Source organism: Gasterosteus aculeatus, chromosome 4 (genome assembly GCF_964276395.1).
Source record: "Gasterosteus aculeatus chromosome 4, fGasAcu3.hap1.1, whole genome shotgun sequence".
Taxonomy (NCBI): Eukaryota; Metazoa; Chordata; class Actinopteri; order Perciformes; family Gasterosteidae; genus Gasterosteus; species Gasterosteus aculeatus.
The window spans coordinates 21,436,055-21,453,230 of record NC_135691.1 but is presented as its reverse complement, the minus strand read 5'-3'; the positions used below and the strand labels follow the sequence as shown (position 1 = coordinate 21,453,230).

At 45.1% G+C, this 17,176-nt stretch overlaps 1 protein-coding gene across 21 annotated transcripts in view; it reads left to right on the top strand.

Annotated features, from left to right (window-relative positions):
- The window catches only part of nav3 (neuron navigator 3), a 333,028-nt gene that overhangs the window by 281,130 nt on the left and 34,722 nt on the right, over nucleotides 1–17,176 (top strand). For 14 of the 21 annotated variants that reach the window (XM_078101055.1, XM_078101049.1, XM_078101047.1 and 11 more), the window contains 12 exons: nucleotides 1,756–1,879; nucleotides 3,627–3,918; nucleotides 4,285–5,011; nucleotides 6,083–6,508; nucleotides 7,249–7,290; nucleotides 8,825–8,982; nucleotides 9,434–9,631; nucleotides 10,096–10,148; nucleotides 11,905–11,928; nucleotides 12,711–12,734; nucleotides 12,897–12,974; nucleotides 16,939–17,022. In XM_078101055.1, the coding sequence (XP_077957181.1) occupies nucleotides 1,756–1,879; nucleotides 3,627–3,918; nucleotides 4,285–5,011; nucleotides 6,083–6,508; nucleotides 7,249–7,290; nucleotides 8,825–8,982; nucleotides 9,434–9,631; nucleotides 10,096–10,148; nucleotides 11,905–11,928; nucleotides 12,711–12,734; nucleotides 12,897–12,974; nucleotides 16,939–17,022 (2,230 nt within the window). The remainder of the gene's footprint in view (nucleotides 1–1,755; nucleotides 1,880–3,626; nucleotides 3,919–4,284; nucleotides 5,012–6,082; nucleotides 6,509–7,248; nucleotides 7,291–8,824; nucleotides 8,983–9,433; nucleotides 9,632–10,095; nucleotides 10,149–11,904; nucleotides 11,929–12,710; nucleotides 12,735–12,896; nucleotides 12,975–16,938; nucleotides 17,023–17,176) is intronic. The other 7 variants (XM_078101051.1, XM_078101045.1, XM_078101040.1 and 4 more) reach the window with 4 other exon arrangements.

Below are 17,176 nucleotides of genomic sequence, written 5' to 3'. Positions count from 1 at the left end.
CCGGTCTCAGAGGAGTGCAGTGCAAATCCCCCGTGGCTGTAAAGCTGAGCACCTTTGAATCGGATCGTCAAGGTGACCCGCATGCACCGTCAACCAGCTCAAACCACCGAAGCTCAAAGCCCCCCCACCCCCGCCCCCTCCTCCCTTAACGAACGACTGCGTATTTAACCTCAACACTCGGCTCGCCGTCGCCTTCTTCAAACAACGTGCTAAGCAGCCGGCGTGGGTCAGACGACGCTGCTCTCAACTCAAAACACAGGCACGTTATCAGCAAAGACGGTCTTAAGTGCAGATGAGAGGAACCGATTAGAGGGAAACAACCCGGGCATGTTTCAAAGCCATCGATTTCCCAGGGCTTTGTTTGCTAAAGCTCGGCGTGTGTAGACACTTACACTCGACTCTGATATCAGAGCTCCACTCTCAGAGCTCAGGAGAGGCCTTTTTCAGTTTTACCCACTAACGCAGTAAAGCTGTGGACACACACACAGCACTGGGGCTCACATTTCCAATTTATTTCATACGAAACGTTGCTCTGCGCTTCAAACATCAGTCTCTGCGGCTTTCTTTTTCCGATTACGGCTTTGAATTTAAGGAGAAGGACATCTCAAAATGAGAGAACAAGGAGGCACATTGCCTCTTGTCTCTTTCACACTTTCTTTTATGATATATATTTATTATTTTGTATATTTCAGCCTAAAACTCTCCATAAGAACTTACTATATAAGGCTATATCTGCAAAATTTGATAAATTAGATAAAGATAAATGCCCCTCATTGTGAATCTGCCATAGGAGCAAATCAATTTTACTTTGCACGGGTGGAGAACCAGGTTGCACCCCTATATAATTACAAACGTTTTTATAGATGGCTTGTCAATATAGAGCATATATTAATTTCCACGTGTAGTCTCCAGCAACAGGCTGCTTAACACAACAACGTGAAGCATGTCAAATACACAAGTCATGGTTGGCATGAACACCTGATATTGATTTTCAGAGACAATATTTAGAAAATGAATCACGTCACTGCTGAACAGGTCCGAATGTCTCCAACTCGCCCACGTTCACACCTACTATCGCCTTCCTCCTTTGTGAGCCTTTGTGAAGAATGAGTCATCACTCCCTTGTTTTCCGCCTGTATTCGGGTCCCATCCTCGCCTGGGATCAATTATAAATGACGAGAGTTGAATTGACTGGTTGATAAAAGTGTAATTAGTAGTTTGGGGGGGGGGGGGTGTTTGTTCAAAGAGACTCAAGCTGTTGTTCGAAATCTGTCAGACTGGAAATTCCCATCAGATGGGATCGGTTATTGAAAAAAAGGGGTTGGCTCTTTTGTTATCTGCCTGTAATCCATTGTGTTAACATCCATTTTGTCGGTACCGATTGTCATCTCTCATTCTCCCTCTCCCTGTGTGTCTGCTGGGCTGCTCAGTCATTTTTCCTTCTGTATTTATATTAAACCCACAAGTTATGGAACAGCTGAGCAATTCGGCATTTGGAATTGAGAACTCTAGTACCCACAATTTGCATGTCATTCCCTAAAATTAGAGGGGAAAATTATACTTGCGCATCATTCTAACAAGTCTTTTATTGGTCAGTGACATTTCAAAGTTGCAACACTGGGAAGGTGAAGATGGCACATGTACCGCTGTGTAAGGTCAGAACATACCGGTCGGTCCTGGTGTGAGAGTGGCGGCCGTTGCACGCTCTGAAATAACAGAACAAACTCGGCAACCCGCGTTCTTCTCTTCTTGCAGTTGGGACGACAGCAGCTCTGTGAGCAGCGGCCTGAGTGACACACTAGACAACATCAGCACTGATGATCTGAACACGGCCACCTACTTCGCCGCCAGCTCATCGCGAAAAACCAAAGGGGTGCAGGTAAGGCCGCGTGCACATTCCTCCTTGTTTGTTTTGTTTCCCCCTTTCTTTTTTTGTTTTGTGTTTTGGTACGCGATATAAAATTAGTATTAGTATATAATTAGTATAGTATTATTATTATAGGGAACCACTATCTTTTTTTCTATCGATTCAAAATTAGTTTGTAAAATGGCTTCTTATGAAACGATCTGGTCGTGCACAGCGTCACTACAGGGAGATTTGCTTAGGAAGGTTCCTAACTGAGTGAAATGACCTGTAAGTAGTGTAAGTGGCCAGTAACAGCTGTTTGAATCCTCTAAATGCTTAGGACAGGAGCTACAATGCTCCCCTACTTAGCTCCTTTAGCATAGGAACCATTGGACCATCCTTTACGGAAAGTATGAAGGCAAATCAATGTAAAAAGAGCGCAAATCAGGTCCATGCACGCGCGGAAATCGAACATTCGCGTGCAAAGCTCTGGCTCGAAACTTGAATCTCCTCGCTTGCGAGGCTGTTTTCTGCTTGCTCGCTCGCGGTTTTCGTTTTTGACAGTAAGGGGGCGGACCCAGTCACCATGGTAAAATGAGCTGGTAAAATGGCGTCTTGTGAAACAAATCCGGTTACGAACCCCGTCTTTGGATTGACAGGAGTTATGCATTCCCAGAACTATAGAAGCCCATTTCCACACAAAAAAAGGGCTACAAAGTAAAAATGATAAATGCACGAAGGCCTCCTAGATGCGTCTTTGTAGTCCATCTTTGGAGAAATTGTAGTTTCGGCACTGCAAACTGACGTCACTAACATGCGTCTCCCGTTGCATCATAATGACGTAGCTTAGTCGGATTCACCACGGCTGTCTTCTCCTTACTCCTAAGAATCCTCCTAACAATCTTTCCTTGACGTTTTCCACTGGGGTCAAGGAATAGTGGTTAGGAATGACAACTCGAAAGTGTTTTTGCAGCCTCAGTACAGTAGGGACATCTTGGCAGACAAGACTCTTTAACCTGTCTCTTATAGTCCCTCAACTTTGTGAAAGTGCAATACTAAATAAATCATAGGAGTAAGGTTACAAAGCAGTTACAGAAAGTGATCAGTACTAAAAATACAGTCGGACTAAATATCAGATGCGGAGCTGCTAGCATGCTGGTTGAGCATGGAACCCAAGGCCAGGCAGTGCGTGAGCTCTAAAAAAACAGCTACGGGAATTAACTGTGAACCCAAGGCCATTGCTCATCTCTCCTCGCCGGTGTTTGCGTTTTTCTGCCAAGTATCTTTGGCCCCGCATGAAATACACAACAGACCGGGCTCTTAAGAGACCCTGGTGTTGCTAGGGAGACTGGCCATCTGTCAAGGTGGGCTAGTAATCCCTAGTGTGTGTGTGTGTGTGTGTGTGTGTGCGTGTGCGTGTGCGCGTGCATGTGCGCGTGTGCACGGGTCCCAAAAGAGATGGCTACGACTTCACACAGACGCAAACAACCTGCTGCTCAGTTGGTGCAGGGACTTCTACCGCGTTGTTATGACGTTATGGTGTGTCTTTAAATATGGTCTTAAAATAACATTGTATCAACTACAAATAGCTAGTTCTTCACGCCCTTGATCATTGCTCAACTTAAACACATTAAATAGCACTTTCATTATGTCTGTCTGTACATTGAGACTCCCCCATTGGTACATTTAAGGACGCAACAACATTCAAGATTTTAGGTAGCACATTCACTATTTTATTTATTTATGCTTTCTTCAAAACCCATCCCCACCACAACCCCAGTCCCAAAAAGGAAGCAGGTCCAAACATGCAGAGCAAGAGGTGAGCAGCAGCTGGGCCGGAGCCGAAGACCTGAAGAAGGTGGAGGAAGAGCTGGATGCTAGCATGGACCCCGGCAGCGGCTCCTCGCGCTGGAAGCCCTCCTCGTCCTCCTCTACCGCTCAAGCCCAGAGTCAGTATGAGGACGCCGGGCAAAAGGCCACCCAGACGGGCTCGTGGAGGCGGGGCATGACGGCCCAGGTGGGCATCACGCCGCCCAGAACCAAGGGTGCCTCCGCTGCTCACAAGACACCAGGTGGGAGTTGATTCATGAAAGGACATTCATGTCGAAATATTGATTTTGGTAAAAGATGTTTTGTGAAGGACAGGAGTTGCTAGCATATTTGTTGCCTTTTCCCACCCAAAAAAAAATAATTCACGGATACCTGTGCTTGGAGAATGTGCCGATCCTTTTACATTTTAGTCCACTCAACAAGTTTGGCATCTTTATTGCAGTTAAGTGTTGCTTTTCACTGCAGTTGAGCTGTGATAAAGCCTTCTGGCTGCTTTCCCAAAGGTACACTAATTTGGCTTTCCCTGCTCTGTGGCACTGGGCCAAGAATCTGCTTGGGTGTTGATGTTTTTTATATTTGTGCTAATATGTCTTCATGCAAATTGACAGGCAAAACGGATGACGCTAAGGCCTCGGAGAAGGGCAAGGCGCCTTCCAAGAGTTCACCCGCCATCCAGCGCTCACCCTCTGATGCCGGAAAGAGTAGTGGAGACGAAGGTAAGAAACCTCCCTCCGGCATCGGACGCCCACCCACCACGGCGTCTTTCGGATACAAGAAGATCCCAGGTTCCAGCGGTACCCTTATCACCTCGAGCGGGGCGACACTGGCCAGCGGCTCAGCCACCCTGGGCAAGGCGCCCAAATCCTCAGCTGCCCTCGGCAAAGGCACAGGCATCGGCGGTGTGCGCAAGACCAGCTTGGACGGCACACAGCCTCAAGACGACGGCGTCCTGCTCAACTGCAGCGCCTCCAAAGTGACCCTGCAGTACCGCTCTCTGCCCAGACCGGCCAAATCCCCCAGCGGAACGGCAGCGGGCCGCGGCGGGCACCGCTCCAGCTCCACCAGCATCGACTCCAACGTCAGCAGCAAGCCAGCCGGGACGGCGCCGACGCAAGCAGGCGCCAAACGCAGGGACGGAAAGGTGGGCTCCGACCGCTCCAGTCCCATCACCATCAACCAGACGGACAAGGAGAAAGTGGCGGTGTCAGACCAGGACGCCGCTTCAGGACTCTCCACCTCCCCAAAGTCCAGCCCCACCTCCAGTTCAACCAGCCAATCGGGCCTCAGGCAGCCGGGCTCCAAGTACCCGGATATCGCTTCCCCTACGTTCCGCAGGTCAGACACACAAAACATGCTTGCGGCTTCCGTTCTGTCTTTGTCTCTCGCCGTGTGTGTTTCTATGTGACTCGAGCATTTCATCACATGCTGTGCGTTAGTTTTTCAGTACAGGAAGCTGCAATGCAAGTTCATGTCTTGCAGTACTTAGATTGTACTTTGGATTCAGGTGATTCTGATTCTATCTATTTCAGAATTTGGTTCATAGTCATTTCCTGACTCAGACGGTTCCCCCAGCAGTCCTGCAGCATTTGTGGAAGACATTGTCTGTAGCTGTCTTGTAAAAAATACTCCAACTAATTTAGAGGTGTTTGAATACGCAAGATGAACGTATGACATTTAATAAATCATATCCTTTCGCCGACAAAAGATTGATTGGCGCGTTCCCTTGGCTGCACAGGCAGTGGTGCTTTATCATAGAGTGTTCCCTGCAACTGCAGAGGAAACATGTTTTACCCCGCAGACGAAGGGGCGATGGCTTTTCATTGGCGTTGGGCAAACCCAGCTCAGCAGTCTTGATTAGAACAGACAGGAGACGGGAGTTTCTCGTCTGGCCGATCCCTGACAACATCCGTCCCTATCTGATCCGTCAAGCCGACCCGTTTCGTCTGCATGCCTTCAAGCTTGCTAGTTTTTTTGCACCTTGATATTTTATGCTAATGCAATGACAGACTGGGAGAGGCGCAATATGAGTAGCAGGCTGTCTGAGCATATGTGGGAGGCAAACGGGGCTGAGTGGCCTGACATATTAGTTTCTTCAAAGTCACAGGGCTGAACGGGCAAAGCTGTGAAAGCAGATGTAAGATACTCAGGGTCCGCCGCTGAAATGAGCTGGAGTTTGCCTGCGAGGGATAAATGTGTTGACAAGTGTGCTCAGTGTTTTAGCCTAAGTTTTACGTTGAAGTTACAATTTGAAGACATAGTTCCTTGATGTGTTTGACCACTGCGGTAATTTCAAATGCAACACACATTAGGTAACCTCAATGTAATCCACTTTCTAGTATGGATCTTACAGAAGCTCATCACTTGTCCTTTGAGCATTTCTGAATGACCCACCTCTCTACCCCCCAGATTGTTTGGCACCAAAGCCAGCAGCAAGGCCAGCTCTCCGGGCACTCCCGACTCTGGCAAGTGCCCCTCAATACTGGGCAGCCCCCACGGCACACTGGCGAGGCAGGCCAGTCTGGACTCGCCCTCCTCTGGCACGGGGAGCCTGGGCAGCGCTGGTGGCCTGAGTGGCGGCAGTAGCCCGCTGTACGGTAAAACCCCAGACCTGTGCACCGACTCCCCGGCCTCCAGCCCGGCCTCTGGCCTCTCCTTGCCCTCCAACGCTCGGCCCTGGCCGGCCTGTAGCTCGTCAGCTGGCAGCAAGGACACGCTGAGCTGCCAAAGCATGACCAGTCTGCACACCAGCTCTGAGTCCATTGATCTCCCGCTGGGCCACCACGGGTCCAAGGTTACACGAACCGGCAGTGTCAAGTCCACCCTGTCTGAGGGGTGAGTAACAGGGAATACAATTGGGCTGAGTCGTATTCATTGTTTATTTGAGAACCGAGACGAGAGGTGTATCTCTTTATCCTAAGATATCAGGAGTAATACAGAGGAAGCCTCGGTAACATACTTTGAAGAAAATCTTTGTTTCTTTTTTACGACGTGGTTTCGGTATTGTCATGATTTCCACCATCCAACCCTTTTAATACTCGCTGAACCACATTACCATGGCAACCTCTCCAAAGTTAGTCTCTTGCATTGAAGAGGTACCAATCTTTCTTCAGTAGTTCTGAGATCATTTAGAGTAAACAATCAACACACCATTAGTTGTGGGTCTGAAGCCATGCTGGAAACATCCCACAATCAATTGAGATCATCCAGACCCTCATTGTCTCGACAAGTCAATCAGTTTTCCATTGTTTTGTCCACATAGTGTGCATGCAATCAACATATACCAGAATGAAGAGTAATCATTATTTTCCCTTACTAGCTTAGTGAAAATGATTAATAACAATTAGTTAATATTTTAATTGGCTTGTATTTTATATATATTGTCTGTAATGTGATACATTAGTGTCTTTTTTATCTTCATTGTGTGTTTTTGTGTATGTGCGAGCACATGTGTGTGTGTCTTAGTGTGTGTGCGTGTTAAAGGTCAGATTTGAAAAATGTTTCTTTTTTTAGTGTATCACAAACAGAAATGTGTCTTTGTTCATCTAACTCACTCATATTTTGTGTTTTAACAGCATGCCTCTTGACAGAAACACGCTTCCCAAAAAGGGACTGAGGTACAACACATCTGCAGCAAGATCCCTTTCTGCACTATTCTTCCTTTATTCGAGATTATTATTAGACATTTTTAGGAATATAATCATTCTGATATCAAATATACTTTTTCATTTTTCTGTATGTCTGGGTTGCACGGTGTGACACAGAAGGAACAGCTTATATTAATGTCATGAACAATTCAAATAGTTAGCTTAGAGTAAATGAGTAAAATATTTAGCTTAAAGTTATCTGCAATTGAAACACCACAGACCACAGACATTTTGTGATTGTCTCACTGCAGGACTATGTTCCAGCACAAATCAGACTTGTTGTGGATTTGCAAAAAATATTTTGTAATACAATGCAGCAAGGAAATACATATCACAGATCCGAAGTCCATATTAGATTATAACTCTCTTTAAGAAGGGCAACCTTATCAGCTGCATTGTAAACGCTGCCACAGGGTGATCAGGCATGAAAGCCGTTTGTAGGTCTGCTTCTTGAGAGATGCGGCAAACACAGCCACCACGACAGAGCAGTTCTGCAGTTCTTCCTCAGCTCCCTAATGTGGCCCCAACCTCCTCATAACATTTGCACTGCTAGCCAAAGGGGAGAAGTAGTACTTTCATTTTAGCTGGGACTAAAGAGACTGAGACAGAAATACCATAACCCATTCATCACATATTGGCACAACCTCTGCAGGGAACAACTTCTCTATCCAGTTATACAGCACCGCTGCAGAGGGGGCCTGCTGGTTTTAAACCATTCTTTCATTTTGATAGCTTTTGGTGTTGAAGCTCTATTTTGGCTTAAGAGCATCTCGTCTTACACTTAAATTTATGCCTGATGTTCAGTATAGACTGCAGTGTTTTCTTCTCAACGTTTTTTTTTCACTACTCTGTTCTCATCTTGAACCAGGCAGCGTTTTTCTGCCTGATCTTAAATGACCTGCAAGTAATTGCCCACTTTAGCCAAATCAATGAGCATGTTTAGTCCTGCTCATGGAGCGTTTTATAAGTACACTAACCCTTGGATATTCCAGTCCGCTCTATTTCCACACCAACGAGCAACGAAACCAGATGTATGCTCAGAAAGCCAATCCCCGCCAGGGAGCAATAGGAAGCACAGGCGTGGGGCACTGGAGCAGGGTCAGATGTGACAAGCGTAGTAATGGGGGCGTCGGACGGAAGGCGGCTCTGTAAAGGGATGAGTGCAAACTCAATTATTATCCTTAAAGGATTAAATATGGCCGATTGTTAAGGCGGCGATAAGGGGGTCTTGTGTTGCTGAGCCACTCTGGAGCTGGGGAGGGAGGAGATGAACGGCAGTGTCAGTGTGTTTTGGCAACGTTGCGCACTGTGTGTATAAACGACTGAATGTGAGGAGAGACTTGCAGGCGAGTATCTGCGTGTGTGGCTGCATGGTTGTGTTTTTTTTTGGCCATCTGGTCACACACTTTTATTATGTAGCTCCGCACTCATTTCATCACCACAGAAATATCCTACTGGGACTTTCTATCTGTGTTTCTACCTACTGTGTCTTTGTGGGATTCAGGTACCCTCCGTCCTCCAGGCAGACGTCCCATGAGGAAGGGATGGAGTGGCTGAGGTCCCATTCAACAGGAGGGCTTCAGGACACAGGCAGCCAGTCCCCACTGTCTCCTCCCGGAGCGTCCTGCACAAACACTGGAAAATACCACTACTCCAACCTGTGTAAGTCTGTAGGACCAAACTCATTGTCGCACATAGAAAAGAGATCTGTTATTGCATGTTCATGGGGAGCGAACGTCTACTTTCGGACCAATCGGTCCAGGTCTGCAGCCCACACAGACCCTTTAAGTGACATGTGCAGTTCACTCTGTATCAGTCATTCTGCAGGGAATGTCACTATTACTCTATCATAATATGCCTGCCTTTTACACTAGTTCATGCAGTCTCGTTCTCGTTCCTCTCGTAAGGGGCCGTTTAGGAGTTATTGGCTTGGAAACAGATTCTGTCACACTGAAATGATTGTTGATCATATCCACCTGTTTATACTATGGTCCTGCATAAATGATTGATCATTGATGCTTTTAACACCTGCAAAAATGTAACGGAGGGAAAATACAATGTAATCAAAACAGTTCCTTAGAACATTTTCCTGGTGTTTTTCCCCTGCGTGCAGTGAGCCCAACTAACATCTGCCAGTACAACCTGCAACCAGGCAGCACCAACATGAGTCGCTCCAACAGCATCCCTGCCCAGGACTCCTTTGACCTATACGGGGAGGGCCATCCGCTGGGTGGCAGCGCAACCTCCCTAGAGGACCGCCCTGGACGCGGAATCAGCCGCTCAGGCTCCTTCAGGGACAGCACCGACGAAGGTGGGGTGAACTCTTCAACCAGACGCTGTAGACGCACCGTGTGCTAAAAGGTGGCTGCTAGGAAGCCATTATAGATCATATAAGGGCCACATTCAGCAAGGAAAGGTTGTGTCAGTCACCAAGGACTTAGATACCAGATTTGAGCTGTTGGCTCATGTCTTGCCATGTTTTGATCTTTTTGTGAGTGTAGTGGTGACTATAAGAGGCCGTGGTTGCATTCTTATAGATATCAGTTTTCAGGGCTAAATCAAGATTTTTAGTAGAACTATTAACTGATTCTATCATCTGAATGACTTACCATCAAGTGCTATTGAGTTGATTATAATAAATAATTAAGAAATTACAGAACTGCCATCTGGTCCATTTCAATATAAAAGATTAGAATATTGTATGCTCTTGTAATCATACTTTAACTCCTCTTTTAAAGAATGTTGACACTCATTTCTCCACATTTGTGATTACAGTCCATGGCTCTTCATTGTCTCTGGTCTCCAGCACGTCTTCATTGTACTCTGCGGTAAGTTGCCTACCAACCTCTACTCCTAAATGTTGGGCTTTTAGAGCTAGCATTAAAGTCAAGTATTGTACATCTAAAACTAGTAAAACATTATGTAAACTAGAAATAGGCCACCTTAAGGGGCCTGCAGTGGCTGAACCAATGGTGGCTCAAACACTAGCCATACTAGTGCAAGGGCGTATTTTTTAAATGTTAAAGAGCCCTTTGATAGCCAAAAAAAATCCCAAACCTCCCATCCTCTGATTGGCTCTCACTCATTGCCATCTTCACAGAAAGTAAAGTTTATGGCTGATGAACCAGATTGATAGAAGGTTAGTATAGTTGGATGTGAGTGTTTAAAAAAGGATAGTGGTCCCTTCGTCTAGTGCCCTAGTATACACTCAACGGCCACTTCATTAGGTACCCTGTTCAATTGCTTGTTAACACAATTTGCTAATCAACCAATTACATGGCGGCAACTCAATGCATTTACGTGGGCATGTACACGTGGTCAAGACAACCTGAAGTTCTAACCGAGCATCAGAACGGGGAAGTTAGGGGATTCAAGTTTAACGTGGCATGGTTCTTTAGGATTAGGGATGGAATAAAATGGCACATCCATTGGAGATTTCAATTTTGAAACTCCAGAAGAACAAAGGACATCTTTGATCGAAAAGGCCTAAAACAGAGCTCTTCTCGAAGACAAGAGTTGGTCCAGTAGGCTGTGTCAACACACATGGTGTCTTATGATGCATTCATGAAACTAGTTATTATGAGTGTCTTTTCCTGAATATGGTGGTGCAATGTGGTATTACACTGGAAGATGCGTTCAACGTAACTCAAATTTTGAATTCTCTCCGCCAATGTTTTTCAATGGCAATTTCTTTATTGAATACATTCTTTTAAAAAACGTTTTTTCAGTTTGTTTATAATATTCTACAGTACAGATGAATGGACATCTTGAAAGAATTGCAATTTATTTCAGACAATACTTTTAAAACATTAAGAAATCTGGCTCATTAAGTACTTTTTAAGGTTTGTAGTGACAAACGCAGAGGGGCTGACAGTTCCACTCACCACTGTTGAGTTTTAGCCACTTTGATTTGGTTTTCCAACCTGTAATTAAATCTGTTGGCCTAGCAAGGAACATTAAAGTATGTGGCCTATAAAGAGGTGGAGCTGAAATATTTTACTTTTATTTGCCAGGTTGCCAGACAAACATCTCCAAATGAAGGCTACTGTTGCTTAGGGTCTGCGAGTTTGTCATAAAGCCTTTATACGATATGCCAGTGTTTAATACTCGCTTCGCTGCCCCCAAACGGCCATAAAATTGGTAAATGCAGTTGCACTGTCTGTCCTTTTAAACTTGAATTATAGATGCAAAAGAATCATCGGATTCTTTAGCAAGCTGCACATTTTTAACTTTGGCTGATAAGATTTCGGACAAGTACTGGCTCTCTGGCTTTAATTGCGCCGGCAGCTTTCCAGTCAACAGATTAGCTTTCAGGAGAGCAAATCAATAACCACACACCCCCACTTGTTTCCAATTACACTCAAAGATTGCAGAGGAAAGGCCTGACAGGATGAGGGGGATTATTTTCGGTTATTTATCTCATTTTATATGATGTTCGGTTTGATTCTCATCTGCTATGTTTTGTCCATTTCTTTTATTTTTTTGTTGACATTACAATGCTTCTCATGCAGCATACTCGCCTAAAGAGGCTTGATTGAACAGAGCACACCGGGCCAATAATCTTTTCCATATTTTTCCTTACAGACGGAGGAGAAAGCACACTCAGAGGTAAGGATGTGTAATATTCTGCAACCCAATCTAACTAAGAGCCTTTGCATATTAGTAGTGTAGTGTAGTAAGTAGTGCATGCTCTGCCCTTTGGCCTTTGTTCAACCAATTTCTTTTTTTAGATTTATGGTTTGATTTTCTGACTTCAGTGAGAAAACCTGTTCTGTGTCTTTATTTGAGCTTCTGCTTCTTGTATTGGTAGTATTGGCAAATCCACTCACTTGTTTGAACCCTGCCAGATGGGTGGAGTTTAGCATTGGAGGAGAGCTCATGCGGTACAAACCGCCAATAATGACGTCAGACACCCCATCCTGGTTCTTTTTCCTTCCTTCACATCAACATTCGATGTTTTCCACATTTGGACCCTAATTGATGAACATTTACTTGAGACGTTTGCTGTCATGTTGGCACAATAATAAATCATAAAAGGAGAGAAAAACATGTGTTTGTCATATGAATAATATCCAAGAAACAGAAATACAGTGAAATCCAAAATGTCTGATATTGACATTGACATTGACAACAATTTGGAACTTAGAAAGAAACCAATACTTTGATGTACTTGTGTTGTCCACTTTGGTAAACTGACACGTCTGGCACTTATTATGTAGGTAGTAAGTAGTACATACTCCTTTCTCCGGTTGCGCTGCTGAAAGTGGTACCATGAGAAGACCAGTGCTGTGGCTTGTGATGACCCCTGTCTCTGCAGCCACAGCAGTACATGCTATTTGATGAAGGCATGCAACATAGTGTTAATATTTACTCTTCTCTTTTCAATCAAGGGCCAAACAGTCCAAAATTCCACGGTAATCCCCCACACCTTGTGTCCACACTTGTGCTTCTTTGCACAGTATTACCACTACTACACATTTCTTACATCAAAGTTATCAGCACGGGAGTTGTTCAAGGTCTATCTGTGTTTATGTTTACCCGGAGCATTAACTACGTCTTCTCTCTCCCTCAAACAGCAAATCAGAAAGCTTCGTCGGGAGCTCGACGCCTCTCAGGAGAAGGTGGCGACCCTGACGTCTCAGCTATCTACCAATGTGAGTTTGTTTACTTCGTCAGAACAGCCGGTTCTCATTTGCATAACAAACTTCCGTTGGGAGAGCTTTTGTGGGGAGCGTTGCCTATCGAAGCTCTGTGAGTGATATGAAGACGCCGACCAATTCCTTATCCCTCTGTTTGAAGCCAGGTGCCTGTATTCAGGCTTTTGATTTTTAAGCGTGCGTTTTGGTGCGCTTGTCCTGAAGACGCAATGTGTCTTGTGCGTGTTTGTGAACCTGCGGCACAGCTCGCATGGCCTCCTTGCCTTTGTCTCAGCCGGCAGGGGCTTCAAGCGAGGACCGGAGCCTCTCCACGATTCAAATGAGCAGGAGGAATCAAATGGAGATCGACAGGCGCGGGAGAGAGAACGAGGATAACTGAATCTAGACGTCAGGCTTGGGTGAAATAAGAGGGAGATGCAGAGACCTCCAACCCCCAGACGGAGCTGTCTTTGTGCCACCCTCAATGCCAAGTGCCTGATCAAGCGTGGAGGCAGACGGGTTCTTCGCTTCGGTCTGAAGCTTTGATCTCAAAGTTGTGCCGAGCTGAAACTAAGGGGCTAAACAGCAGGAAAAGTTGCCGAATGGAAAAGGGAGACATGATTTCATGAAAGAGTTATGGAGGGACAGTCAGAACACTTACTAGTTTGTTCGTGTTGTGTGAAATACCTTGATGGATGAAGCTTTGAATTTGCAACATAGTGTCAGTGAAATCATTTATCGTTCAGTACCCTGAAAGCGAACTCCACTGATTTTAGATATCAAAGTCTGTTCACAGGTGACTGTCACTGATTTTACAGCTCGTTGCCATGATCAAGTTAAACAAAGCTCAGTTCTTTAACGTTAGCCAATAGCCCTCTCCCCTCCGCCTGGCCGGGACACACATAATCGGTCCTCCTTAAGTTGGGAAGTTGGTCGAATACATCTAAGTTGTTTGTCACTCCTCTCTTGCTGATTGGCGTGACTAATCGACTCATCTTTGCAGCTTGGTTGCATTGGGCGTTAATAAAGTTGACTTTCGTTGTTTTCACTTTCTGAACTATAATGACGAATGTTCATGGCCATTGCTGCTGATGTTCCCATCGCTTGATTGCTATCATGAGAATGACCTGCGACCCCAGAGCTGGGGTTCCACTTGGTAATGCTTTGCGGTCAGAAAAGCTCGTTGCACTTTGCTGGTTCCATTACCTCTTGGATCAAGTTGGGTATTGAACATGAGGTTCAGGGACCTGGGATCCTGTAGAATGGGAACTAATTCACTGTACAAACCATGGATCCTCCTCCCGGTTCGGGTCTCATCTACTCGCCCCGGTCTCACAGCAAAACGTGTAATAGCTACGTTGTGGAACGTGGTATTCTGACGCTTTCTCCCCAAAATTGTGACAATACTATGTTTTATTTTGGCCCATTCATTTACATTGCCTTGCAACTACGTCACTAGAAACTAATAAACGGAAGGTCTTCTACATTCTCTGATAGAAGATTATGAAAATATAACGCATACTTCTCGCAAGAAATGCCATCGAAATGCTTTCTTAAAATATTGTGTTTTTCACAGATAATAGACCGATAGTCCGCCATTTTCTATTTTTAGCTGAGTGAAAGTTGATAGTCACGTGACGTAGTTGCAAACGAAACGTTGTGGAACGTGGTATTCTCACGCTTTCTCCCCAAAAGCGTGAGAATACCACGTTCCACCATGTAGCTATTACACGTTTTGCTGTGACTGGGTTGCATCTACTCACCCCAGTGGGCAGTGTGACCCGACCAGCGGTCCACTGACTGGGCCATTTATAAGACATGCCACTTAATCGTGTACATTCCTGGAACACATGTCCCAATACATGGAAATGTTTTTTGTTTACCTATTATGTCTATACAGAGAAATACTGGCATTTCCAAAATGTTGAAAAAGAAATAACTGTTATGTATTTTGATCGTATCCTGCATCCTTTTAGCTCTAATTTCTTTGCTATTAATCTTTTAATATATTATTGAGTGTAAAATATAATGTCTTTCCAATTTGGTTGTGACATCAAATTAATGCATTTTTTAACTTTTGATTTTGGAAAGTACATCAAGTGCTCTGAATGTATTTTCTCAATTGGAAGAGAAGCTCAACCGTAGGAGTTTAGCCTTAAAAAATGATGTTGGAAAAAAGTTATTTTTTAAGGGGAGGTTTGGGTTTTTTTGCAGGGAAAATATTTGCAGAACAGTTGTCTACATTGTGTCGTTGTGCATTGGCTGAACGTGTTTTCATTTCCTCTCCTGTCTTTTCATCAGAAAGTCATAGAGATCATTATTCCATGATTGAGGTCATTTGATCTTGGCCTTCCTTTGTGTGCTGCGCCACTGCATGCTTGATTTTAATTATCATCATTTTGTGTGTTCCTCTTTTGCAGAACCTGAATTTGGATTTGAATGGGATTTAAGGGTGGTGGTTAAACCAAATACCGACTCTCATATTGAAAACATTATTACTAATCTCATTAGTTCCACCGTGATCACGTTGGATTGAGAACCCTTTAAACAAGTCCTTTTAAAATAATTTGTGTTTGTTTTGGTATTATTTGATTAAAATGCAGCAAAATTAGTAAAAACCAACAACCTGCAAAGGGATAAAGAAGAGCAAATGCTGCCAAACGGGTAAAGTATTGTACTGCCTTTCAGCCATGGACGGGATGCGTTCATTTGCTTTCAACTTTGCCTTAGAGTTTACAGAAGATCAACCGTAGTCGTGACGGTGTGCCAGCTGTCTTCTGACTCTGTACGGTGCCCTTGTGATGCACCGCAGAGTGGTCTTCATCCAGTTTGCTGGTTAGACGCCAGGATCGGGATGGCCGTCTTCAAACACAGGGCCAGGGCCGCAAGCTGGTCAAGCGGGGCCGGGCCCTGGAGCAGAACAGAAGGTTCAGCCACGGGACGCGTCAGAGTTGTGATCAGCGCCTCCTTTCGTGGCTGACATTTGGGATGGAGGCGTGGGGGGTTCTCAGGTGGAGTTGGAAGGAGATGTGGAGTTCAGGGATGAGTTGGAGCAGGTGGCATTTCAAAAGGTCAAGACCTTTGCTGATTCAGCTAGGGACGCAGAGTGGAGGAGGCAGCACAGGGTGTGTGTGTGTGTGTTAAGCAGAGACTGTCTGATCTGTCTGGGCTCGCTGCCCACCTCCATGTGCCACACCAGGCCTGACAGGTGTCTGAGTCTCTAGCTAAGGACAGGAGGATGAGCTGGCAGAATTCGCGCCCATCCCTCCTATTTGCACAGCCGTGAACATAAGGCTTCACCAGAGATTCACACGCAAGCATATACTCACACATGCAAAAGCTCAAGCAAATCCAGCTACACGTTCAGACGAACACATACACAAACTGTGTGATGCCCACGATACATTTGTCATCTCCCAGTGTGTCGCTGTGCATGTTGGGGCGGCTGATGTAGTCGGGTGGGGGCTCATTGAACTGTGTGCCTCTGTGGGAAACATTATTTTATTTCACTTTTTCTTGGTATTATTTATCCAGAAATGATGGTTAATTCACAACAAACTGAGAAGTTAAATGAATTGCTTCCCGTCTGAATATGCTCCCTGGGAACTTGCCCTGGAAATGTGAAAGGGACTCAATGGGTTTTCACTGTTGTTTGTTTTAATCTACATGTCTCAGCTGTTCACCTTACGGTAGCGGGACCCTGCACGCCATGTCTCGTTTGCAGCTAGTTGGGCTCCAGTAAATCTCACTGTAAAGCGCACGTCGCCAGCCAGCAGACCAACTGATTCAGTCTCTGCACCAACTTTTTCTTCAATGTTCTATATGAACGGTTATGTTCAAATATTTTGTACTTTTTGGCAAAGCTCATTTCAGTCCAAATTCCTTGGTTTTGATCCCTTTCATTTCCATATTCGAAAGACAGTTGATAGTTGAAGCTACTTATAGTTTGCATTTGTTCAAATGTGTGTCTGTGTGTCTGCAGGCTCATCTGGTGGCAGCCTTCGAGAAGAGTCTGAGTAACATGACCTGCCGCCTGCAGAGCCTCACCATGACGGCCGAACAAAAGGTGCAAGAGCTCGGTCCTGAGCTTCAGATATACTGCGTGAACGGAAGGAGAAAGGATTACACAGAGGAGATGATTAGAAACGGCAATTCTCTTCTCTTATAGGTTTTAGTTGTTGCCTGAATTTCTCGCAAACATTACTTCTAACCTTATCTGA